The sequence below is a fragment of the Eubalaena glacialis genome, chromosome 9, assembly GCF_028564815.1.
Source record: "Eubalaena glacialis isolate mEubGla1 chromosome 9, mEubGla1.1.hap2.+ XY, whole genome shotgun sequence".
NCBI lineage: Eukaryota > Metazoa > Chordata > Mammalia > Artiodactyla > Balaenidae > Eubalaena > Eubalaena glacialis.
Genome location: NC_083724.1, coordinates 1,844,376 through 1,868,675, shown reverse-complemented (window position 1 = coordinate 1,868,675; position 24,300 = coordinate 1,844,376). Strand labels below are relative to the sequence as shown.

The 24,300-nt window shown below is 60.2% G+C and overlaps 1 protein-coding gene, 1 long non-coding RNA gene, 2 other non-coding genes and 1 pseudogene across 7 annotated transcripts; 1 reads left to right on the top strand and 4 right to left on the bottom strand.

Moving 5' to 3' along the window:
* Nucleotides 1–274: 274 nt before the first annotated feature.
* Nucleotides 275–343, bottom strand: LOC133098458 (U4 spliceosomal RNA; annotated as a pseudogene).
* Nucleotides 344–4,078: 3,735 nt separating this feature from the next.
* Nucleotides 4,079–12,191, top strand: DIPK1B (divergent protein kinase domain 1B). 2 transcript variants are annotated; one of them, XM_061199597.1, is made up of 5 exons: nucleotides 4,079–4,194; nucleotides 7,657–7,791; nucleotides 10,273–10,380; nucleotides 10,484–10,660; nucleotides 11,118–12,191. In XM_061199597.1, exons 1-5 carry the CDS (start codon nucleotides 4,132–4,134, stop codon nucleotides 11,928–11,930), a joined length of 1,296 nt encoding a protein of 431 aa, XP_061055580.1. In that variant the 5' UTR covers nucleotides 4,079–4,131; the 3' UTR covers nucleotides 11,931–12,191. The 2 variants fall into 2 exon arrangements, with proteins under 2 accessions (XP_061055580.1, XP_061055579.1); XM_061199596.1 differs by lacking the exons at nucleotides 4,079–4,194; nucleotides 7,657–7,791 and adding an exon at nucleotides 9,760–10,067.
* Nucleotides 12,192–12,678: 487 nt separating this feature from the next.
* Nucleotides 12,679–17,737, bottom strand: LOC133097618 (uncharacterized). Of its 3 annotated transcripts, none has more exons than XR_009702036.1 (6): nucleotides 17,409–17,737; nucleotides 16,900–16,941; nucleotides 16,453–16,540; nucleotides 15,532–15,602; nucleotides 14,368–14,458; nucleotides 12,679–13,399 (listed from the first exon to the last, which is right to left on the bottom strand). It is a non-coding gene; the product is annotated as an uncharacterized LOC133097618 (long non-coding RNA). The 3 variants fall into 3 exon arrangements; XR_009702037.1 differs by having other exon boundaries at nucleotides 12,679–13,385; XR_009702038.1 differs by lacking the exon at nucleotides 12,679–13,399 and adding an exon at nucleotides 13,422–13,485.
* On the bottom strand, nucleotides 15,328–15,461 carry LOC133098455 (small nucleolar RNA SNORA43). The gene has a single exon (XR_009702159.1). It is a non-coding gene; the product is annotated as a small nucleolar RNA SNORA43 (small nucleolar RNA).
* LOC133098457 (small nucleolar RNA SNORA17) lies at nucleotides 16,621–16,751 on the bottom strand. Its single transcript, XR_009702161.1, has one exon. It is a non-coding gene; the product is annotated as a small nucleolar RNA SNORA17 (small nucleolar RNA).
* Nucleotides 17,738–24,300: the final 6,563 nt, after the last annotated feature.

Sequence of the window (24,300 nt, the reverse complement as noted above, 5' to 3'; positions counted from 1 at the left end):
ATTCTGGACTGCCAGACAGAAACCAGGTGTTGAGGAAGTCCCTGAGAAAGTGCAGTCTCCATATCAGCCCTTGGACGCTTATACTCAAGAGTGCTACATGAAAGAGAAATACACTTCTCTCCTGATTAAGCCATTTCTATTTTGGGGTCCCTTGATAAGACGTGTTATATTTTCACTGACTCTTGGGCCATTTCCAATGATGTATCTGTTTGGTCTGTGTATTGGGTTGGATAGTGGCCCCCCCCCCCCCCGCCCCGGGTTCATGGTCACCCAGAACTTCAATTAGCAATAATCGCGCCTCGGATAAACCTCACTGGCTACGATACTGCCACTGCGCAAAGCTACACCCAGAACTTCAGAATGTGGCCTATTTGGAAATAGGGTCTCTGAAGGTCATGTGAGGACACAAAGACAGAGAAGGCACGACATGGCTCTGAGCAGTGTCTGTGTTTGGCTTCATTTGCAGCCTGATATGGTGCTTCTTCATCACAAAAGCCGCCCCACAGTGGGCTGGCAGTCAAGGTGCCAGAGGCCCTTCCCCGCTTCCCAGTGCCCACAGCCGCTGGTGTCACAGAGCATTGGAATGGCCTCTCCAAAGTTCGCTTAGGAGATTTCTGACTCTACCTCCATCCCCTCCTCCTGGCCCACACACCTTAGCCAGGCAGCTTGGTCACTGAATGTGGCTGTCCCCAGAGAGGAGCACCTCTGTTTGGTCACCTTGGCAATGACCAGCATGAAAGGGTGGGGGTGGGGCTATGCAGATCCTTTGGAGATAATCAGGATTCTACCCCAACCCCCCTGAGCAGATGCTTCTCCCTTCTCCTAAGGGGACCCTTTGGCCAGCCTGGATGGTCCACAAGGGGATCGAGGGGATGCAAACTTAATTCTGGTCCAGCCACCTGGACTCTCTTATGGGACCATCCTGGTCATCAATCCGAGTATAACGATCATTTGGTTGAGGACATTGGGTGCCCGCGGGTGGGCCACGTGGTCCAAAGTGTGGGGTGTAGTAGGTCTCCATAAGTTTTATAAAAATGTCCATGTCAGGAATCCCTGGTAGTCCAGTGGTTAGGACTCTGCGCTTTCACTGCCGAGGGCCCGGGTTCAAGCCCTGGTTGGGGAACTAGGATCCCGCAAGCCGTGTGGTGTGGCAAAAAAAATAAATAAAAATAAAAATGCCCATGTCCCTTTTGCACCGGATCTGTGTCAGCTGGGGTCCCATCAGGAGACAGAAGGCACATGGCAATCTCAACCGGGAAAGTTTGCTACAAGAATTACTAACTGTAACGGAGGATTGGAGTGAAGAACAGACACAAGAAGTAACCTGTAGGGAATTCCCTGGTGGTCCAGTGGTTAGGACTCCACGCTTTCACTGCCGAGGGCCCGGGTTGGATCCCTGGTCAGGGAATTAAGATCCCACAAGCCGCGCAGCACAGCCAAAAAAAGAAGTAACCTGTAGGGCTGAGCTGGAACCCCTGCACCCAGGCTGAGATCTTGTTGGCAGAGCTCAGCTGTGGCTCTCGGGACAGCAGAGAAGTCACTGTGGTGTTGGCAGAATTGCAGGAAATCTGCCCTCCGGAACTTGCTGGAAAACCACTATCTGGGAGCTGGGGAAGCTGCTTGCAGGGCAGTGTCTTGTTGGAGGCACTCCGCTACAAAACCATCCCAGGGCTCATCTTTTCAACAAATGTGCTGGAACGATTGGATATCCATGCAAAAACCCCCACAAACAAAAAACCCCAAACCCCAAACCAAAACACTGCCTTGGCCCATACCTTGCACCATGTACAAAAATTAGCTCAAATTGAATCACTGACCCAAATGTAAAACCTAATACTGTAAAACTTCTAGAAGAAAAACACAGAAGGAAATCTTTGTGCCCCTGGGTTGGGTTAAGCAAAGATAAGATTTCTTAGACTTGACACGTGCAAACGAATAAAAGGAAAAAATGGACAAATTGGACCTCATCAAAATTAAGAACTTGTGCTCTTTGAAAAGCACTGTTAAGAAAAGACAACCCGCAGACTGGGAGAAAATCTTTGCGAATCACATATTTGATAATGTACTGGTTTCCAGAAGATATAATAGAATTCTCAAAACTCAACAGCAAGGAAACAATACAAAAAAAAAAAAAAAAAAGATGCGCAAAATTTTTGAATAGACTCTTTGCCAAAGATTATATACAGGTCGCAACTAAGTACATAAAAAATATTCAACATCATTAGTTGTTAAGGAAATGCAAATAATAACCACAAAGAAACACCATTGCACACTCAGTGGAATGGCCAGAATTTTTTTTTTTTTTGATATGGACCGTTTTTAAAGTCTTTATTGAACTTGTTACAATATTGCTTCTGTTTTATGCTTTGGTTTTTTTTTTTTTTTTTTTAATTTTATTTTATTTATTTATTTATTTATGGCTACATTGGGTCTTCGTGTGGCTTTCTCTAGTTGCGGCGTGTGGTCTTCTCATTGCGGTGGCTTCTCTTGTTGTGGAGCACGGGCTCTAGGCGCACGGGCTTTAGTAGTTGTGGCTCTCAGGCTCAGTAGTTGTGGTTCGTGGGCTCTAGAGCGCAGGCTCAGTAATTGTGGCACACGGGCTTAGTTGCTCCGCGGCATGTGGGATCTTCCTGGACCAGGGCTTGAACCCGTGTCCCCTGCATTGGCAGGCGGATTCTTAACCACTGCGCCACCAGGGAAGCCCTATGCTTTGGTTTTTTGACTGCGAGGCACGTGGGATTTTATCTCCCCGACGAGGGATCAAACCCGCACCCCCTACATTGGGAGGCGAAGTCTTAACCACAGGACCACCAGGGAAGTCCCAAATGGCCAGAATTTAAAAACGGACAATACCAAGTGCTACTGAGGATGTGGAGCAACCCGAACTCCCATACCCTGCGGTGGGATGTAAACGTGCAGCCAGAAAGCGTCCTGGCAACTCTGGAGGAAGTTAAACCTACCCTGACCACACCACTCAGCACCCCTGCTCCGTATCACCCCAGTGAAAATGAATTTCCTTCACACAGAAACTCGAATGCAGACTTGATGGCAGCTCTGCTCCTGATCCCCCAAAGCCAGAACCAACTCCGAGGGCCTTCAGGTGGTGACTGGCTGATCAAGCTGGTGCCTGGTGCCGGGAGTCCCCCTGGCAAAGAGGGGGTGCTGAATTTCCAGGGCCCTCTGCCTAATGACAGAGGCCAGACCTGAAGGCTGTGGCTGCTTTATTCCATTTATGTGACGTGCAGGGGAAGAGCCCGAGCTCCCCAGGGCTGGGCCACGGGAGGGCTGGAAGGAAGAGGGGCCCCGGGGTCTTTCGGGAGTGGAAATGTTCTGTAGCCTGAAAGCGGTGGTGCCCACGGGGCTGTCTGTGTAAACACCGGCAGAGATGCACAGTGAAAGGGCGCATTTTCCTGTATTTCTTTAAACAGTGGGAGAAAGAGGCAAACGCTGCCGCAGTGTCCACGGCCCCTCCAGGCCGGGTGGTTGGCGCGGGACCCTACTAGGGACCTAGCCGCGACACGCCCCGGTCCCTGGGCTCACCGCCCCTCCCGCGCCCCGCGCGCCCGACCCTGCCCCTTGGGACCTCCTCTGGCCGCCCGGCTCCACCACCTGTCTCTTCTCTGCAGGGGCGCGCGCGACAGCCCCGCCCGTGACAGTCCCCTCCCGTGACGGCCCCGCCTGTGACGGCCCCGCCGCTCTAAGGTGCGGGCTGGGGGCGCGGGTGGGCGGGGCCTCGGCGCCCTCCCCTTTCTCTCCAGGGCGGGGCGCGGGGAGGGGGGCGGTGGGGTGGAGGCGGGGCCGCGGGCACCTCCCACCAGCACCGCGGCCCGCCGCCGCGCCCCCGGCCCTCCCTCCCCCCTCCCCTCCCCCCCTCACCGCCGCGCGCCCCCGCACCGCCCCCTCGCGGCCACGCGCCCTCTCCCGCCTTCTGCTCCCCGCCCCCACCCCGCGCGCGTCCCCGCCGCGCCCCCTCCCCGCGCCTCCCCTCCGCGCGCGCCCGCCCGGCCGTCAGAGGCGAGCGCTCCGGCGCGGACGCGGGGCGGGGAGGAGGCGCGGCGGCCGTTGCGGGCCGGCCCGCGGGGCTGAGGCCGAGCCGAGCCGAGCCGGGCCGGTGCACGGCCCGCGCCCACCATGCGGCGGCTGCGGCGCCTGGCGCACCTGGTGCTCTTCTGCCCCTTCTCCAAGGGCCTGCAGGTAGGCGCGCCCCCGCCCCGGCCCCGGCCGGCTCCCGCCCCCGCCCCGCCCGCCGTGGGGCCCGGGCCTCGGCGGGGGCGCACGGCGTCCAGCCTGGGGCCCGGGGCGGGTTCGGGACTCAAGGCCGATGAGCGCTGCGGTGCGTGGCCCCCGGGGAGGCTGGGGGCAGGGAGGGCACTGGAGACTGGGGTGAGGGTTGTCCATGCGGTGAGCGGAGCGGCCGGGCCCCGCGGATGCTGCAGGGTGGCACCCCTGCCTCTGGGGCTGAAGGAGGCCCCACCCCGCCGCGGGCTGGACCTGCTCCCGCAGGCCCAGAAGCCACACCAAGTCCGCTCCGCTTCCCTCTACTTAAAAGACCAGGTTTGTTTTTCTGTGATGGAAAACTTGGGACACATAGAACCACCCTAAGAAGGACATACCCTCCCCCCGGCCCATCCCCCAGCCAGCCCGAGATTAGGAGTGTGCCCTGACCCCACAGTGACCTTGGACGAATCACTGCCCCTCTCAGGACCCTGCCATCTGCAGGGGAGGCCCAGGCTGCCTCAGGTGCCAGCTGTCAGGAACCCTGTCACCTCTGCTTTGGGTGATCTGAGCCAGGCCCACATCAGAGTCTCAGATCATCCAGGCCACACCTACGACCTCAGTGCCCTCCAGGACCCCAACCCCTGGGCGGAAGGAGACAGCCCTGATCAGAGCCCAGGCCATGGTGTTCCCCTCTGGGGAGAAGGGTGGGAGCCAGGTAACCTGGTGCTTGTCTGTGCCAGAAGCCCTCCCTGCCCGCCTGGGGCCTTGGGTTCGTGGTGGTCCCCACCCAGCGCTGGGCAAGGTGGGAGCTGAGGGTCTGTGTCCACCCCCATGCTGGGAGGCAGGGGGTGCAGCAGCTCCCGTCCTGAGGGAAAGGCCTTGACCGAGCTGCCGCAGGGGAGGCCAGAGTCGCGGGTCCCGGACCCTGGGTGTCAGGCCTCTGAGCTCAGCCCGGGAACGGCAGATGGGCATGGACAGGAGAGGGGTTCTGGTGGGTTCCCAGTGGCTTGAGCCCAGGACCCCCCTTAATGTCAGGACACACCCTGAGCCTCAGTTTCCCTGCCTGTGAAGCACACTTCTGGGTTGGTAGTGAGGATTGGAGGTCGTGGCGCATGTGGGTCCCTGGCCCCAAGTGATTCCCCCCCCAAGCGGCTCCACGAGGAGCCGGGCAGGCCCCAGTGGGGGAGCAGCTACACAGGACCCACTGAGGAGCAAGGGCCTCCCTGTCCTGGGGGCGCACTCGCCCATGGGTGACAGGACCTACGGGGCCAGGGCAGGGACTACTTCTGGAGGAGGTGCCCGCCTAAGATAAGGGCCCGGGGCTCGGTCACAGCTAGCCAAGTGCGGACGGTGTCCTGGGAGGGGGCTGCCACGCGAAGGCCGGAGCTGGAGGGCGTCTGGCGGGACAGTGGGCAGTATCCAGGGTGGGCCCTGCAGTCAGTCTGGGAAGCTTGGGTCCGGCCCAGGGCAGCCCCTGGGTCCAGTGCAGGCTACAGCCTGCCCTCCTCCTGGCCATCCCCCCAGGACTCCCAGCGCTGGCCCCCCAGAGGCCCTGCCCACCTCCGCCTCGGGGCGTGGTTCACCAGCGGCTGGAAGTCCTCTGACCTCGTCCTGCCAGACAACAGCCCCAGCTCCCCGGCCCCCCACCCACTGTTCCTCTGCTTTCCTGTTTTTCCCTTTGAACAAAACTGGAGGAAACAGATGCAGTGGCAGGGACCAGTGGGCCTGAGAGCCAACCCTCTCCCTCTGCCCCAGGGCCACCCCGGGCCTCTGAGGCTCCGAGCCTGCCCCTGGAGCTCTCAGAGGTCCTCCTGCCTGCAGCCCCTCCCCGGCTGGCCAGCCGCGTGAGTCGGTGCTAGGGAAGCAGGAGGTGAGGACCCCGCCTCTCCTGGAAGAACCGTAAAAATGAGCACAGATGCCTGGGCTGGGCCTGCAGGCCCCTGCCCTGTCCTCAGTGGGGACCCGTTGGCCCCATTTCTGGGCCCCAGCCCCCAGGTGACTAGGACCCAGGACTAACCAGGACTGGAGCCGCTCCCTGGCCCGCGGGTGGCAGGGTGCGTGACCAGTGCTGGCAATGGTTCTCCTCTGGGGCAGGCTGGCCTGAAGCCCCAGGCCCTCCTGCCCTCCTGCCCTCCTGGTCCCTGGGCCCGGGCCCTGTTCTCTGGGGCTCAGCTGCCTGGTCAAGGTGTCTGAGCTCTTGCACGGGACAGCGCCTGGTAACCCCATCCCATCAGCTGGCCGCCCCTGGACAGCAGCCAGTGAGGCCTGTGATTTACCAGGGTAGGGGTAGGGAAGGAAGTTGATGCCCCTGCAATCCCGGCTTGGGGGCTGGATGGGAGACAGTGCCCCCAGCTCCTGCAGGGCTCTGGGACCCTCCCACCCTGTGATTCTACCCGTCAGCTGGGGAAACCTGGCAGAGGGGCTGAGCCCTCCATAGAAGCGGTTCCCGGCCCACCCCAGACTTCTGGGACAGAGCCTCTGGCAGCAGGGCCAGGGGCTGCATGTCTTAGTTATCTATTCTTTATGGTGGTAAATTATACATCACATAAATTTAGCGTCTGAACCATTTTGAAGTGCACGGTTCAGGGGCATAAGCATATTCGCATTGTTGTGCAGCCGTCACCATCCGTCTCTAGAACCCGTCTCACCTTCCCAAAGTCAAACTCCGTCCCCTTGAAACACTCACTCCCCATCCTCCCCAGCCCCTGGCCCCCCCAACCCTTCCTGTCTCTGTGGATCTGACTCCTCGAGGCCCTCGCCTGGCTGGAATCACAGGATCTGTCTCGTGTCTGGCTCATTTCACTGGACACGATGTCCTCCAGAGTCACACATGCTGTAGCCTGGGTCGGGATTCTCTGCCTTTTCGTGGCTGAATAATATTCCATCGTGTGGATGGGACCACATTTGGTTTATCCACTCATCTGTCAATAGACAAGCGGGCTGTATCTACCCTTTGGCTTCTGTGATCGTGGGTGGGTGAGGCCGTGTCTCTTAAAGGCTCACAGGGTGACCGTGCCTCCAACCCCACGCCGCGTGCTGGCCCGGGTCCAGCCCGAAATCTCCACCAGCCAGGGGGACAGTGCGCGGGGGTGTGGGTGCTTCTCCCACCTGGCCTTGTGCAGAGGTTACATGTCACTATGAAATGCGGGCAGGACAGGAGGAAAAATTGTTCAAAATCTCTTTATTCAGCAAAATAAAGAGCGTCTACCCCCTATCTCCCTCATTTTGGAATTTATTTTTACCTGCCTGTGAGATTTAAAGGTCTGGGAGACACCAGGCCCCGGGCCCACCCACAGTGGGTAGGCGGAGGGGGAGGGAGACGTTGGGCTGGGCGGGTGCCGGCCCCCGGAGGGGGGGCACCCCTCGGGAAGGCTGGGGTCCGGGACGTGGGGTCAGCACCCCAAATGCGGCGCTTCCTCATGGCCCCCTCCCCCGCAGGGCCGGCTCCCGGGCCTCAGGGTCAAGTACGTCTTCCTGGTCTGGCTGGGCATCTTCGCGGGCAGCTGGCTGGCCTACGTGCACTACTCGTCCTACGCTGAGCTCTGCCGCGGGCACATCTGCCAGGGGGTCATCGTAAGTGTCACCTCGGGCCAGGCCTGTGGGCTCCTGGGCCAGTGCTCCTGCCGTGGCAGCTTAGAGATGTGGCTCAGAGGCGCCGGCTCAGCGGGTTTTAAGACACATCTGACCGTGCCGACTGCAGAGCTGCCCCCGGTGGGCCATGGGGGAGGCCAGAGAGGAATGCGGAGGCCAAGGGGAGGCCGCACAGATGCGGGCGGCCGGGGATGGACAGATGGACGGAGCCAGCTGTAGAGGTGTCTAGGAGGGAGACATTTTAGCCCAGACGGGGACAGGCAGGCACTGGTGGCCTTGAGGGCCCCTCCTGGGGCCAGGAGTCCAGCAGAGGAGGCTGCGGGGCACGGTCTTCGGGGCGTCAGACGGGAGACAGCGCTAAGCCGCCGCCGTGGCCTCTACAGCAAGGCCGTGCACGTGCACGTGAGGGCGCGTGAGCCTGCGTGTGCTTGTCCACGCGAGTGCTTGTGTGCCCACGAGCGTGCACACGGGGTGGCTCACTGTTCCTGCTGATGCCCTGTGACTGGCTGGAGGGCGAGGTGACGCCAGCCGAAGGGGCCCTGGCAAACCTCAGACTCTGATCCCCCCGGCCGCCCTGCCTGGCCTCCCCGGGCAGGTTGGAGCCCTTGGCGAGCCGACCAGGGTTCTGAGGCCTCCATGCCACTTGGGGACGGACCTGGGAGGACCTACCCTGCCCCAGCAGAGCTCCTGGGGTCTCGAAGGGGGAGCCGTGGGAGACGCCCGGCCTTGAACCTGTCTCCATTTGCCTCGCACCAGCGGGGGGGCCTGGAGTTTCTCCTCCTCTGCAGGATGAGGGCATTCCTCCTGGGGGTCTGTGTGGCACCCCGGAAGGGCTCAGCAGGCCTGTTCTGGGCAAGGTCCCAGGGGGGCCACACTTGGGAAAGTCCAGAGGTGGCGGTGGGAGGGGCACGGGGGTCCAGAGCGGGAGAGCCCATGTGTCGGGACTTGTAAGGGGCCCGTTGATGGTTGGCTCAGGCCTCCTGGGGGCGGGGCTGCCACCAGGCACCGAGGGCACAGTCCCAGCTCAGAGGAGAAGGCCTCGGGCCTCCGGGCCATTCTCAGGCAAGCTCGTTTATTCCAGAAAGGCTCACTGGGGCCCTCCAGGGGCCGGCCCGAGCTGGGGACATGGCTCTGCCTTCATAGTACGGGGGGGGGGGGGGGGCTGGGGAGACCCAGGGGCAGGCATGTGTGGGGATGGAGCCCGTCCTCTGGGTGGGGGCGGGGAAAGGCCCTGCTCTGGGGACCCCTCGGGGGTCCGCCTGGTGCTGGCAGTGGGTGGAGGGGCCTTTGCGGGCAGCAAGACCTGGGAGGAGGCATGAGATGGGGTCTGGCCAGTGGCATGCAGTGAGCAGACGCTCAGAGCTGGCGGGTGTCTTCTGAGTACCTCCTGTGTGCCCCCAGCAGCCCCCCAACATGCAGAGGACTGGGGGACCCTGGGGGAGCAGAGGAGGAACCTGCCCCTCCCAGCCAGAGAAGCTGCAGCTTCCGTTTTCCCAGAGTGCCCTGGCTGCTGGGCCCCGCTCTCCTGAGGCCCGTCCCTGGGGCCGTGGGGACACCCTCTCCTTTCCAGAGGAGACCTGCCCGCCTCATGGGGGTACCAGCCGTCTCCGAGATATTCCACAGCTTGTCCAAGGCCACCCAGTGTGTGTGTGGGGAAGGCAGGACCAGGGGCCGCGGACCCGGTGCCCATGGACCTCTGGGTGCTCGGCCGGGTCCCCACCACCGCCCAGTCTGCACACAGGAAACAGGCTGGGAGGGGAGATGCCTGATGGGTCGCAGGAGCCCTGAGGCTGATGGACACACTGCCCACCTCAGCTTCCGTGGAAGCCCCTCCCCACACGGGTGGGCAGTGTGGCCGACAGGTCCCTTCCCCCGCCCTGGCCCAGCCCTGCCGCCCACGCTCCCTGGCAGACCACCCCACAAAGGCCCTGTGGCCCTGGGGCTTTTGGGGGGTCAGAACAGACCCCTGTGGTGGAGGGCCTCCCTCCAAGGTGGCAGAATGACAGTGTGTGGTCTCTTGGTTTTCCTCTTGAATGGCTGTCGTGGCCTCCTCCCTGGTTCCCATAGGTGAGTCCAGGGCCTCTGGTGCCTCCCGCCCCTCAGCACACTCTGTGCACCGCCCTTCCCTCTCCTTCCTCCAGGCCCTCTCCACCAAGGGCCTGGGCACCATGGCAACGGTGATGCACATCCAGGAATTCACCCCACACTCGCTCCACACTCCACGACTCCCCCCACCCTGGCCTCACCTTCCTGCTCAGGTCAGCCCAGAACCCCAGGACTCAGGGGGCTGCAAGGCCTCGTCTAGAGCCGAGAAGGGGCCAGCGGGGGCGGCAGCTACTCCAGAGCCTGACCTAATTACTGCAGAAAGCTTCTCCCTGTGCATCTGGCTAAAGAAGGGGCCGGCGGGCGGGCAGGACGAGCCCCCGCCTCCCCAGGCCACTTCCTGCGTCTTCCTCTCCTCAGTGTGACCAGTACCGCAAGGGCATCATCTCAGGCTCCATCTGCCAGGACCTGTGCAACCTGCACCAGGTGGAGTGGAGGACCTGCCTCTCCTCTGTCCCGGGCCAGCAGGTAAGCCCAGCAGGGTCGGGCCAGGGTCAGCCCCAGGGCTCAGACGCCCTCGGTGCAGCCAGAGGGGGACATCTGCACGGAGGGTCCCTGTGGTCCTGTGCAGGTGTACAGCGGGCTCTGGCAGGGCAAGGAGGTGACCATCAAGTGTGGCATTGAGGAGAGCCTGGACTCGAAGGCTGGGGCAGACATGGCCCCCCGGCGGGAGCTGGTGCTGTTTGACAAGCCCACCCGGGGCACCTCGATTAAGGAGTTCCAGGAGATGACCCTCAGCTTTCTCAAGGTCAGTTGGCCCTCCTGGGGGCCAGTCAAGTTCATGCCCAGGGACGTGTGACAGGGCAGGAGGCAGGCTGGTGGAGGTCACACGGGCCAGCCAGGTGCCTGGCTAGCCCCCCAGCTCCAAGCAGACCCTCCCTCAGGGAGCACCCACAGGCTTGAGGCCCCGCCCCAGGGGCATCTTTGGGGAGAGCAGGAGGAGGAGGAGAGGCAGATGAGAGGTGAGTGGGCCCCACCCAGTACTACCACCTCTGTGCCGAGGGCCCCAGGCTCCGAAGAGCGCTGGGGGAGAGACGACGCAGGTGGGCTTCCAGGAGTGGCGAGGGGGCCTCGCAGGTCCCTGGTTGTCCCCTCCATCCTGTTGGCTGGAGGCGGGGCTCCCCCTGCCTGGCGGATGCGCGGGGTCCGGAGCGCAGCCTGCTGTCCGACGCCCTGGCCTCCTCTCTCCTGCTCCCAAACCTCAGGCAAACCTGGGAGACCTGCCCTCCCTGCCCGCACTGGTCGGACAGGTCCTGCTCATGGCCGACTTCAACAAGGACCATAGGGTGTCCCTGGCCGAGGCCAAGTCAGTGTGGGCCCTGCTGCAGCGGAACGAGTTCCTGCTGCTGCTGTCCCTGCAGGAGAAGGAGCACACCTCCCGGCTGCTGGGCTACTGCGGGGACCTGTACATCACCGAGGGGGTCCCGCACAGCTCCTGGCCCGGGGCTGCGCTCCCGCCCCTGCTGCGCCCGCTGCTGCCACCCGCCCTGCACGGGGCCCTGCAGCAGTGGCTGGGGCCCGCGTGGCCCTGGCGCGCCAAGATTGCCATCGGCCTGCTGGAGTTCGTGGAGGAGCTCTTCCACGGCGCCTACGGGACCTTCTACATGTGCGAGACCACGCTCGCCAACGTGGGCTACACAGCCAAGTACGACTTCAGGATGGCTGACCTGCAGCAGGTGGCGCCCGAGGCCGCCGTGCGCCGCTTCCTGCGGGGCCGCCACTGCGAGCACAGCGCGGACTGCACCTACGGGCGCGACTGCAGGGCGCCCTGCGACACGCTCCTGCGGCAGTGCAAGGGCGACCTGGTGCAGCCCAACCTGGCCAAGGTGTGCGAGCTGCTGCGGGACTACCTGCTGCCCGGCGCCCCTGGCGGCCTGCGCGCGGAGCTGGGCAAGCAGCTGCGCACGTGCGCCACGCTGAGCGGGCTGGCCAGCCAGGTGGAGGCACACCACTCGCTGGTGCTGAGCCACCTCAAGACCCTGCTCTGGAGGGAGATCTCCAACACCAAGTACGCCTGATGGCCGGCCAGGCGCCCCCGCTCTGCCCCCTCCCCGCCACCAAGGGACGGCGCTGCTCCAGGGCCCAGAGCCTACGGGCAGCCGTGGGGTTCCTGCCCCTACCCCCGCCACCGCCAGGGTTTTCTAGGCTCCCAGACAGGACTGTTCAGCTGGAACAGGAGGGGAAGGACCTAGAGCCTGAGCACCAAGGGCTGGCCGAGGGACCTGCCTAGACCAAGGTTTTGTTACTTTGGAGAACATGTGTGTAAATAAATAGATTTTCCGTGAGCACCCCGAGTCCCCACAGCCCACTCCAGACCCCAGCCTGACGGTCTGCGGGAGGGCGAGGGCAGGGTGGGGGGCAGCTACATCCTGGCAGTTGGTTGGCTGGGGTTACGACTGGAGCCAAGGGCAAGGGTGCTGCAAGCTGAGCCCCCAACCCGGATCCGGTGTGGTTCAGATGGGGATGTAAGGGTGGGCTGACAAGTTTCTTCTCCAGTTTTTCTCTCGTAAGAGCTTCTACACTAACTTCTCCCCGTACTGCTTGCTGCACAGAACAGTGCGGCCCAGCCTAGGAAGGCTTCTCCACGGATGCCAATGAGCCACTAGGTGTAACATCCACTGTCCGGGAAAAAGTCAAGGGTCCCCTTTTCCCTGTGCCTTCCTCCCCCCAAAACAGAAGCTGTGAGCCCAGGAGCCTGACCCTCTCACACCCTCAACTCCTGCTGGGGCCTCAGCTGATCAGACAGAGAAACGCAAGTCAAGACAGTTTATTCAAGACCCATTTATTCTCTAGTTCTGCCCACATGGAGACACCCTCCTTGAAAAGGGGTTGAATCCTTCCGTTCACTTTAACACCCTGTGCTGAAAACATGTCTTCCGAGGTTTCAACTCCGAGATCCACAGTCTTAAAGCACTGATGCTTAAACCTCATCTAGATTTCTCCCCTTGGATGGCGGGAGATGACCCAAACACAGAGAAGAACAGCTCAGGACTGTGGACTCTGCTCGCCCATTAGACCTTGCAGCTCCCTGACCAGCCGGCTGGAGCCAGGATTAGAGCCCTGAGACGAGGGGCCCCTGCTGGGCTGCCGCCCCCGCCCCTAACTCCCGTCCTCTTCACTAGGCTGGCTGTCACCTTTAGTTTCCCTGGAGTCTGGGGCTTCCAGACGGTCTCTGCTCACACTTCTGTATCCCGCTTGCTGCCTCAGCACTGCTAATTCACACCAGGGGGGAAAAGCACACAGAACTGCTTTTCAGCACACCAACGTTCCACACCAACGTTATCTGATAAGCCTGCAGGTTCTTTTTCATCACAGGACACTCCCAAGGCCATGACTTCCTCCGGCTGCCCACTGCCCTTGCCAGCAGACTGGATGTGCGTGGCCACCGTGCTGAGTCGGGCACACCCCCTGGCTCCCCTCCGGCGCGCTCTCCTGGAGAACTGAGGGCGGTGCCCTGGGCGCATCAGCAGGATCTGCAGACAGAAAACTGAGATGACCCGACCCACTAGCCGCGCCTCCCGGTGCTGGATGGACCGGACCACAGTCAAGCCTCCTCAGCAGACCAACTGGCTTCTGGAATTCAAGGTCACAGCTGCTTAAGCCTCTTCAGCCTCTCCTGCCAGACACGCCAAGCCCTGCTCCCCTCGTCTGAACATTCCACCCAGTTTCTAGGGGAATTCAGCCAGGGAGGTTCTACCAAGTAGGATGGGACAGGAAACCCAGCTGCTGCCGGGCTCAAAGGTGGACCTACCGGAGGTACCGCCACCTGCCACCCTCTCTGCTCATCAAGTCTGCTTGCTTCCGGCAATTACACTGTCACCCCAACCCCACTCCAGTTGACAAGCCACAGCGCACGATACGAGGAAGTGGGCAAAAACTCTGGTAGCTGCTTAGTAGCAGCCAAGAGTAGCCAAATGTTCAAGATTCTCAAAAAAACAAAAAACAACAAAATAAAAAGCACACTCCCAAAACTTGGTTTAAGAACCAACCAGACACATGCCGTGCAGGCAGCTCCCGCCTACCCTATGGTCCCTCCCAAGGGCATCAGCATCAGGGCTGGCTCTGAGGCTGGGTCACACTAGCTCCGGAGGAAGCCACCTGTCATGTCATGAGGAGCGTCGGGCCCCTGCTAGCAGCCAGAGCATGCCATCTTGGAAGTGCTTCTTTCTGGCCCAATCAAGCCTTCAGATGCTACAGCCAGAGCCACCCAGCCAGGCCGCCCTGAGCCACAGACCTGGCAATTTGCTGCCAACACACTGTCTAACGGGGGAGGTGGCCGAGGTCAGGCCACTGTCCTGCCTCACCACCAGTTCTGCCCGCAGTGGCTTTCACTATCAGCTACTTGGACATTCTCACCTCTCCTCAAAGCACACCCACAATTGATACCATGTGCTTGTAGTAAAGGGTCCAAAAGTTCTGTCAGACCCCCAGCCAGGCACCCCGCTCCCAACTTACCTGTCCTGAAGCCAGTCCTAGAGTGACAAGAGCCACACCTGCAGGTCTATTCCACTGACCAGACGCACAGGACCGAGCTGGGCCCACGGACCTGAGAAATGGAATCCAATCCGTGAATCCCTCCCAAATTATTTTCTATAACAGGGTTTGTCAACCTCGACCCTATCAGCATTTGGGACCCTGTAGCTTTACTGTGGGGCCGTCCTGGGCACCACAGGACATGTAGCCACAGCCCTGGCCCCCACCAACTAGATGCCAGCAGCACCCCATCCCTTTCCTGCCCTGCAAGTTGCCACGTGCCCTGGGAGGGGGACAAACTGCCCCTAGTCGAGAGCCACTAACCTACAGCTTTTGTTCAACCCTCCAACTTAAACATTTCAGGAAACAGCAAAATGCACTCTCCACCTGCAAGGAGACCAAGACACCCCTGGTTTGGATGATCATTTTTTATAGGGTTACGGTCGGCCCGTCGAGGGGCTCCACAAAGGGGCCCGACTTCTGCCTCACCAACAGGACAAAAGCCAGGAGCGAACCTCTGGCCTTCCTTCCAGAGTGACTCGTCTCGAGGTCCTCAGAGTACGAGCGCTCGTGGACCAGTGGCTCTGGGCCCCCCCTCATCCCCACCTAGGGTCCTACTCTGAACAGGGCCTGGAAGCCCCACAGGGCCTTGATACTAGCTCAGCAGCCCTCAGCCAGGGATGCAGGTCAAACTTGCCCAAGGATTCCTAAAAACTCCTCGCCAGACAGACCAACAGAACAATCATTTCCAGTAAGGAGACACTCTCCTGGTCAATCCCATTATGCCCAAAGCTTGCCATATGCCTATACACATATCTCATTTAATTCTCACAACGAGCTTTATTTTATAAAGAAAAAGAATATCAGTGTCTTCAAGGGCCTGCGCACAGCTCCCACCGCAAGCGCACATGGAAACAAGGTGCTCCCTCACGCAGCTTTTGGGGATGTCCGGCTACAAACCATTCTTAGTGCCCACTGTTCTGAGCACTGAGCGTAGAAATAGCCGCTTCCTCTCCGCCCCAACGTCACAGGTGCAGCAGGGCAGCTGCACCCGTGGTGCCGGCAAGTCCGGCATCTGCAGGGCAGTGTCCCTCGCGCCCGCCCAGCAGGCCTCCAGGAGGAGCTCAGAAAAGCACTGCCTCTCACCTTGGTCTGGACTGTGTTGGCTGGTCATTCTTGCCTAGGTTCACAGGCCAACAGCCGCTGTCCTTCCTGTACTGAACAAAAGTGGTTGGCCCAGAATCAGAGTGCAAGAAAAGCTGGCTGCCGTTATTACTGTTGCCAGTATTTAAAACTAGGGAAGGCTGGGCTTCCCTGGTGGCGCAGTGGTTAAGAATCCGCCTGCCAATGCAGGGGACACGGGTTCGAGCCCTGGTCCGGGAAGATCCCACATGCTGCGGAGCAACTAAGCCCATGTGCCACAACTACTGAGCCTGCGCTCTAGAGCCCGTGAGCCACAACTACTGAAGCCCGTGCGCCTAGAGCCTGTGCTCCAGTGAAGCGGAGCCCCCGCTCGCCGCACCTAGAGAAAGCCCATGTGCAGCAACGAAGACCCAACGCAGCCAAAAATAAATAAAATAAATAAACTTATATAAAAGGGCTGCCTATGCTGGCACCTGGCAGTAGGATGGTGTGTGACGAACCCAAGGGATCATAGTGCAGCCAGGAGGGCCCTCCTTAGAAATCTCTGCACCCTCTCCCAGGGAGCTACTAGTGAGGTCCTAGATAGATCAACGGATCAAAGAACACTAAACAAGGCAACACAGGAAACAGTTCTCTAGAATTTAGAAAAACCTCACGTAAGGTAGCACAGCTGGCCTTCGGAATTGTCTCTGTAACGTTTAAACCTGGCAACTTTATTTCTAGAGTTTCTGGCTGCACAACCCATCATAAAATTTCTTTTAAGAGACAGTAACTACCCATGGATCCACCTAAAATAAGTCAAATTATTTCAGATTGTTAGGCGGTATTATTGAGCTCACACTGGAAATGAAAATTCTAGTGCCACCCTTTTTTAATCCAATGTGACAAATCTTCAGCAAGTCAGCCTTACTGAAACCCACTCACCTTTCTTGCTCATCACTGCACCAGCGGGTCACTCCTACCTGCTGCCGTCACACACCTGGCAACCTCGTGTTCCGGGGCCAGCCAAGAACTAGGAGGGAATTAAAGTGCTTTTACACGATAGGCTTCAGGCCGCCAGTAAACACCCCCCCCCCAGTCAGCACACCGTCAAGTGTCAGGCTATCAATCATCCAGATGTCCACGGGCCAGAACTCTGGGCATAGTCAAGCCTCTCTTCTCTCCGCCACCTAATGACACAAATGTGGCACAGTAGCCACATCTGCAACGCCTCTAGGAGCAGTGCCTACAGAAAATTAAATAACTCAAGTTTTTATTCCCTGACCACATGGATGCCTTGGCCCCGTGCTTAGGATGTAACAAAAAAGGCATTCCACTAGCACAAAAATTATTCTTCAGCGCAAACCTGTCCCAGCACACGTGTCAACTCACCTGAGACCCCAGCAGGCCCCTAGTTCCCAGCAGTCAAACTCCCTAGAGAAAAAAAGAAACCCACGCTTTATAACAACCTTACAAGCCCACAAAAAGGCCCTTCACCCAGGCTTTGTTTTGCTGCATTTGACCTCCAGGCCTACACATGTCTACACACCAAACCCGGGTACCCTCCGTGTTTTACTCCCTGTTTAATTTGGGGGTGTGTGGAAATTGGAGATTACAGTACAGTGGTGCAGACCGCAGGTGATCAAGGGACCAGGCTATGAATGCAGCCACCCCTTCCACAAGGCGGCCACCGCATTCACACCCACTGTACTACACACACACACTGTAATTCGGAAATCGCCTCACTCTTGAGCCCAGTAAGCAATGACAACCAGTCTGTTTAAAGACAAAACAACACATGGCTAGGAGTATATAAAGTGACTTCCTCAAGGTCGCAAGCAGGGAAAGCAGTGGCGCTGAAGGAGGGGTGGGCAATTTCTGAATGAAACGTCCCGACTCACCCATTAAACTACTGCTGCCTAGCCGTGTTCTCGAGGCTTCAGAGCCGGGAAAGTGCGCAGAGAATAGCAATCCGCGGCGCCCACAGCCCCAGACCCACGATGCTCCGCGGAGGCGCCAGAACCTCGCCGCACCCACCCGCGCCAATACAAGGAACCTCTGCGCCCGCCTGTCCCGCAGACCCGGACGCACATCCGACCACTGCGACCCACGATGGAGACGCGCGGGGCGGAGCTCGGCCGGCGGCGGGCGCTGGGGCGGGCGGGTATCCGGGCTCCGGCCCCGAGGCCGCGCGAACCCAGCACACCGCCCGCCCTCCCTCCCCTCCCGCCGCCGGAAAGAACGCGCGACCGCGCGCCGCGCCTTTTATAGCGCGGACGGCGGCCCGCGAGGCCCAACCCGCGCCCGCCCCGAGTTCGCCGCCGCAGCAGCGCCCTCTAGCGGACCCTCCAGGCTGCACCGCGCACGTGGCGCCTCCGGACCTCGGCCGAGCTCCCCGGCCGGGCCTCCTAGGCTCACCTATCGCGTCCACGGGCCCTACCCGAGCCAGACGCTCCCAGCTATCAGAAAGTCCCGCCTTCCCGCCCGCGCGTACGGCCCGGACCCGTGGCCGGCGGGACAGCACCAGTCAGCTTCTGCGAAGCACTTAGAACAGGGCCAGGCACAGAGGCACTTGATAACGTCTCCCATAGTTACTGCCCCGACCCCACGAGCGTCCCTGAAGCTGGGGCCACCTCTTTGTTCCCTGCAGAAGGGCTTCCCGCTTTCTGGGGAGGCTTGGCTGAGCTGCTGTCCCTGCCGCAGCCCCCCTGGAGCCCCTGCCCCTCAGGCTGGGTCTGAGGCCCTGCTAAAGCCTTCACCTTTCCTACAGCGTAGGGAACTCTGCCTTCGCTCTCTCAGGAGGGGTCTCCTGGGTCCCACCTCTGATACGGGGTAGGGGCTGCCAGGGGGCGCTGGGGAGCGACACTTTGCCCCCTTTGACAGGGAGACCTCTGAGGTGGGGTCAGGAAGGACCCGCCATGAATTCATTAGTCCCCTGAGATTTCTCACACGCTAACAAGTTATTGCTGACTTGGGCTACCCCCCAGTGTAAGGTGTTGCCAACGAGGCAACAATCCTACAGGATTCTCTGTGGTTAGCAGCTCCTGTCCTCGGAGCAGAGTGGGGAACCCCAGACCTGCCCCTCTGGGCAGCCCCTTTGGCCCCTTAGCCAAGAGCATTCCCAGCAGCCCCCTGTCCCTGGGCAGGTGGGGTGCCCTCCCCTTGAAGCACCGTGCAGACAGAAGGAGCATGGGGCGTGGTTTTGCGGGCACAGGCTGAGCTGGTTTGGGGAAGGAAGGACCCTTCCCCTCCCACCCACCCACCCACCCACCCACCCAACAGCCTGGAGGAAGCTAAGTCCCAGCCAGAGGAACCAGCTGGCAAGCCAGAGACCCAATTCTCCAAGAAGTTTCCAAAACTGGAGAGGGATTTCCCCTGCCCCTCTCACAGCATCCCCCGGCCACCCCCGGATCGAGTGCTCCACCACCCTGGCCCTGGCGCGGGCCGTCACGCTCCGGTCCCCGAGGCAGGTGGTGATGACGCAGTTGGCCACGCTGTTGAACTGGGCGATGGCGAGCACGGACGGTGGGAGCCAGGTGCTCCTTGCCCCTCTCGTCCCGCTGGGACCAGATGGAGCCCAGGCAGTGGTAGGGCACCACCTTCTTGAACAGCTCCTGGGGCAGGGGAAGGTCACCCGGCTCTGCCGCACCCCAGCTCAACGCCCACAGTCCCCCCCACAGGCCCAGGCAGGGTCACTGGTCGGAGCTGGAGCTCTGGAAGCTGGGGACGTAGGGGGCGACCATCTTTGCTCCCGGTCCAACCTCAGCCTCTGGGGACTGCTCCCTGTGTGTCCAGCACAAACCTTGTCTCATACGCTCACGCCCACCCCCCACACAGCCCCGCCTCTGCCGCCCTCCTGGGGGTCTTAGCCCCAGAGTGTGGACCCCTGCTTTCCCAAACAAGGCTCAGAGTGGTCAGGGAGATCTCAGATGTTGGAAACTGTGACCAACGTTAAAATCATGTTTGCATTAGACCGAGTCTCTCCACTTCCACGGATCTGTTCTAAACAAATGAAGATGTATGGACGCAGATGTTCCCTTCAGCACAGTGATGGGGGAGAAGAATAGGAAATGGACCCAACATCCACAGTAGGGGCTCTTCGGAAATTCTGATTCAGGGCCCCAGAAAATGCAAAAGAGGAAGAGGATGGACTGACCAGTGTCCACCAGGGGAAACCGAGTTCTGGAAGAGCACATGCCCCAGAATCCTCCCTGCCCGATTCCCGCAAAGGCACAGGCACACACAGAGGGGGAGGGCGGGAAATGGGGCACCACCTGCTAGAGTGGGAGGACTTTGTTCTTTACTTAATTCTTAAATTCTTTAGAATTCATTATTTAACATTTATTGTCCTTGGAGTAAAAACCTTTAAAAAATAAAAATGAAATAATGTACTTTACTCCATAGATGAGTGCTAGATAACATACAACACTCCAGGTCCTCCCGTCCTGTCTCACATCGGCCTGTGGGTGGGCCGCCCCACGACGGCTCCCAGCCTCCCTGCCTCTGCCACACATGCCTGTGTCGTCCCTCCCCTCAGGGTGGATGGGCTTTGGGACTGGGTTCAAACGAATAGAATTGGGCAAAAGGGATGGGTGGTTGTTTCCAAGACTGGTTTATGAAAGGTCTGTGAGTTTCTGCCTGGTTCCCTCCCTCCTGTGTTCATTCTCTCTCCCTGTCTCTGTCTCTCTGTCTCTGGTCCAATGTTCTAGAGAAGCAAGATCAGGTATTAACGAGCTGCCCTAAGAGGCTCCAGTGCAAAGAACCGACACTGGGTCCCGGCCCACAGACAGGAAAGACCCGAGCCCCCGTCCAAACTGAATCCCGCCAATAACCCGAGAATGATCTCAGAGACAGACCCCACCCTGACTGAGCCTCAGCTGAGACCACAGCCCAGCCTCCTGGGGGACCTCGAGGCAGAGGCTCCCAGCTGAGCTGAGCCTGCCTCCTGGTCACAGACACTGAGAGGGTCAGTGTTTGTCCTTGTAAGCGCTAAGTTAGGGGATGCTGTCGCGTGGCACAGACACCAGGACGTCCTTCCAGCCCCGGGTCTGGCCCTGCCTCCCCCATCCCCCCACCTCCGCTCCTCCCCGCTCTCTCCAGCCACGCTGGCTCCTGTCTCACCTGCTCTCCGGCCAAATTCTCTTCTGCCTCCGAGTCTCTGCACCTTGGAGCTCCCCCCCAGCTCACTGCCCACAGAGTGTGCAGGGCTGGCTGCTCTTGTCTTTCTGGTCCTGGCATCAGTGTCACCAGGGAGCCTTTTAGACCCCCAGGGGCTCCCGGCCCTTCCTCCGGGGCCCTGACTCATTCCCTAGAGCACTTGCTCTTCTCTCTCATGTGGATTCCATCTGCCCCTCCAGGCTGTGAGCTCCTGCAGGGCGGGGACCACCTGTCGTGTCAGCACCGCCCCCGGGCCTAACACAGCCCCTGCTCAGGGTGAGTGCAGGGGGGACAGTAGCTGAATGGTCTATAGGGGGTCTCAGAGCCCCCTCCCGCCTCCGAGCAGCTCCCACTGTGTGTGGGCCTGGAGGCTAACAATAAAAGGTGCATGTTGGATCCGCGGCAGGGGGACGCCCAGAATGACCCCGGGTGTCCCTTCCCCGCTCCAGTTGCTCCGTCCAGCAGAGTGAGCACAGCCCGCCCCCTGGTGGTCAGCCCCGGAACTGCAGCCCCAGGCAGGAGACCAGAAAACTAACCACAGAACTTGTTGGGGGTCCTCAAGGCAGTGGTTCCACCAGGGCCGAGGGGGCAAAGGAGCAGGACCTGTCGGCTCCTGGGGGACGAGAGGGACCTCAGAGCCTCTCTTGCTCCCCTCCTTCCCTCCACTGTCCTGGTGTCCAGTTCACTCCGGAGGCCTCCTCACCCCAACCAGGGCAGTGACTCCACCCACTTCCAAATGAGGACCCCCAGGCGCCAACAAGGAGGGTCTTGTCCCTGGTCCCCGATGAGTGGTCCAGTCTCTGCCGCCTTCTGCACCCCAGGTCCCCAGTCCCCCAAGTCCCCAGGCTGCCCCCTGCTCAGAAGGGCCTCAGGGGGTAGAAAGCACTGTCCAAGGACTCAGAGCACAGTGGGTCAGGGACGGAGAACCAAGGCCAGCAGACTCCTCTGCGAGCCTATGGGACCTTAGGGGTCACCCCGTCTGTGCACCCACTTTACAGAGAAGTAAGCTGAGGCCTCCTCTCCTGTAGCCCCTCCACAGGAGGGAGGGGGTCTCATCCTAGTGCCCGGTGCCCAGAGTAGTGGACACAGGGCCCAGACCCTGTCTTCTCCAGGCAGCTCTAGGGGTGGCCCAGGCCAGGCAACCCCCTGGGCACCCCTTCCATCAGCCTGGCATCTCTCGCCTCCCTATGCTAGGGCCGGGATGTTGCTAGGGGGTCATTATCCCTGCCCCGTGGCAGAGCTGCCCCCAACCTCCTTCTCACCCCTCTCACCTCCCCCATATGCACTCCCCTCTGACCCCCAGCAGGGCAGTCCGTGTGTGAGTGTGTGTGTGTGTGTGTGTGTGTGTGTGCACCTGTGCCCTTGTGGGGAGGCCCAGAGGGATGGGCTCCGCATGGGAAGGGTGGGCAGGGGTCCTCCAGGATCTGAGGGACTCTCATCTCAGAGTAAACCTCATGGGAGGGTTGAGGTTGGCCGGGGATCAAATCTAGGACATGGCTGTTAAAGTGCAGACAGGCAACAAAACTCAATCCCGGCGCCGCAGTGAGACACGTCCTCAGGGTACAGACCAAATCAAGATTGGGGTGCGATGTTTTTGTTGGACCTCTGGAAGAATTAAGGTGCCAGGGAGGTCCTCGAGGTGCACACAAGGGCCTCTAGGATGCTCGAGGCTGAGGGCCCCCAAATTCTAATCATCAAACCTGGAGAAAGAGGCATGTTTCCTAAGGGACCCTGGGTGTGGCCCTGAGCGCCTGGAGTACACTGGAGTCAAATGCACAGAAAACCCTCCAAGTGTCGGAAGCCCCGCGTGGCTGAGATGGGAGTGCGGCTGCCGCAGGGCGACTTCTCCAGGCAGGAGACGGGCTGAGCGCCTTGCACACATGGCGTGTGTCCCGACGCCTCCTTCAGACGTGGCCGGAGCAAGTGAACACGTGAAACGGAAGCGTCTCAGAGGACAGAGCCAAGAGGACAACACACCGGAGCCGCAGAGCCAGTGCTTCAGGGACACCCACCCCCAGAGAGGGCCACCCCTCCTCCTTCCTGGATGGGAGCTCCCAGGCCGCCATCCGCTCTTGGTCCACTGGGGATGCTGACCCCTGGGCTGGGGCCACTTCTCGTTTAGCTGGAAGGTGTGTGATGTAGCGGAGCCCCTGCCAGACGCAGACCACAAGGGTCCACGTTCCAGCGCCCCGGTTACAGGAGACTCGGGGGACCTGAGACGCAAGGTGGGATGAAGACCCCTGACGTGAGCTGTTGTGGCTGAGAATGAGGACCAGGCAGTGACTCAGAGGATGAGGCAAAGTGACGCTGTGCCCGTTCTGAGCCTTCAAAGGGCCCCTGTTCCTTCCCGGCCTGTGTGCCTTCGTCACGGCCACGAGACGAGCACCATAGCTGAAGCACAAGGGGAGCAGAGCCGGCCCAAATCAACCCACCTCCCGCCGACCCAAAACTGCCAGAACAAATGCAACTGAGCTCCACAGCTGAGCCCAGCCTACATCAGCCAATCCCAAGCTGAGCCCCAGGCAGGGAAGCTAAATGCATTTGTATGGGGGAATTCCCTGGTGGTCCAGTGGTTAGGACTCGGCACTTTCACTGCCCAGGTGGTTAGGACCAGTGGTTAGGACTTGGCACTTTCACTGCCCAGGTGAATCCCGGCTTCAATCCCTGGTTGGGGAACTAAGAGCCCACAGGCCACGCGGCATGGCCAAAAAAATAAAATAAAATAAAAATAAAAATAAAAATACATTTGTGTGGTTGTTTGTAAGCAGCAGGAGCTGACTGATTCAATCCTGTTGTTTTCTCCTTAGGTGATCTCATCCATGTGCAACCTCCATCACCAAATAAATATCAGTCACTCCAAAATATCTGTCTCCCACCTTGACCTCTGCTCTAGACTCCCACTCCCTCAGGACACCTGCATCTGGGCATCCCCGAGCTGCTCCAAGCTCAACCCCGGCCCTGCACCCACGCCCTCCCCTCCATCTCCACCACTCTGAGCTTTTTCAGACTGTTTCCTCTTCCAAGGAGGGCCTGCTCCCTCCCAGCCTCACCATAACTTTCTCAACCCACACCGTCTTTCATTTCTCAGCTCAAACGTCACTTCCTCCAAGAAGCTCTCCCTGACCCCTCCTCCCGACCTGGAATGAGCCAGGCCTGCCGTGATGCGCACTTGGCACCTCTGGACATATTCCTGAGGGTCTGTGACTGTGCGCTTGGGTGACTGAGTCCGCGTCCGCCTCTCCTAAAGAGAGAACCATGGCTGCCTGTGTGCCCGCTGCTCTCTCCCCAGCAGCCAGCACGATGCCCGTGACATGCATGTGGTGCGTATAAGCGCACGGCTTCCTGAGACAGTGTAGGGTGTCACGGGACGCGGAGGACGGTGGCAGAGACTCACTGCAGAGAAAGCATGTGGCACATTACACGGGACCCGTGGTCTATTTTGCAGCAGAAAAGGCCCAGCCGCATCTTTTTGCCGCGTAATCCAGAGGACACAGGCCGAAGGGGCCTGGCTTCGCATCCCCCACCCGGTCAGCATGTGCCCCTCACCCCATCCCTCAGTGATCGTAAAGGACCCTGCTGGGCTACAGCCACGGGCCCCGGGTTCCACACCATCAGGCCTGGGGTCCCCAAACCCCT

Bases quoted from the DNA above. Each gene is read 5' to 3' on its own strand.
- DIPK1B (XM_061199596.1), top strand. From the start codon at position 9,843: ATGGCTGTCGTGGCCTCCTCCCTGGTTCCCATAGGTGAGTCCAGGGCC. The intron at 10,068-10,272 runs GTCAGCCCAGAA...TCCTCTCCTCAG, and splicing joins GGCCTCACCTTCCTGCTCAG to TGTGACCAGTACCGCAAGGG. The intron at 10,381-10,483 runs GTAAGCCCAGCA...GGTCCTGTGCAG, and splicing joins CCTCTGTCCCGGGCCAGCAG to GTGTACAGCGGGCTCTGGCA.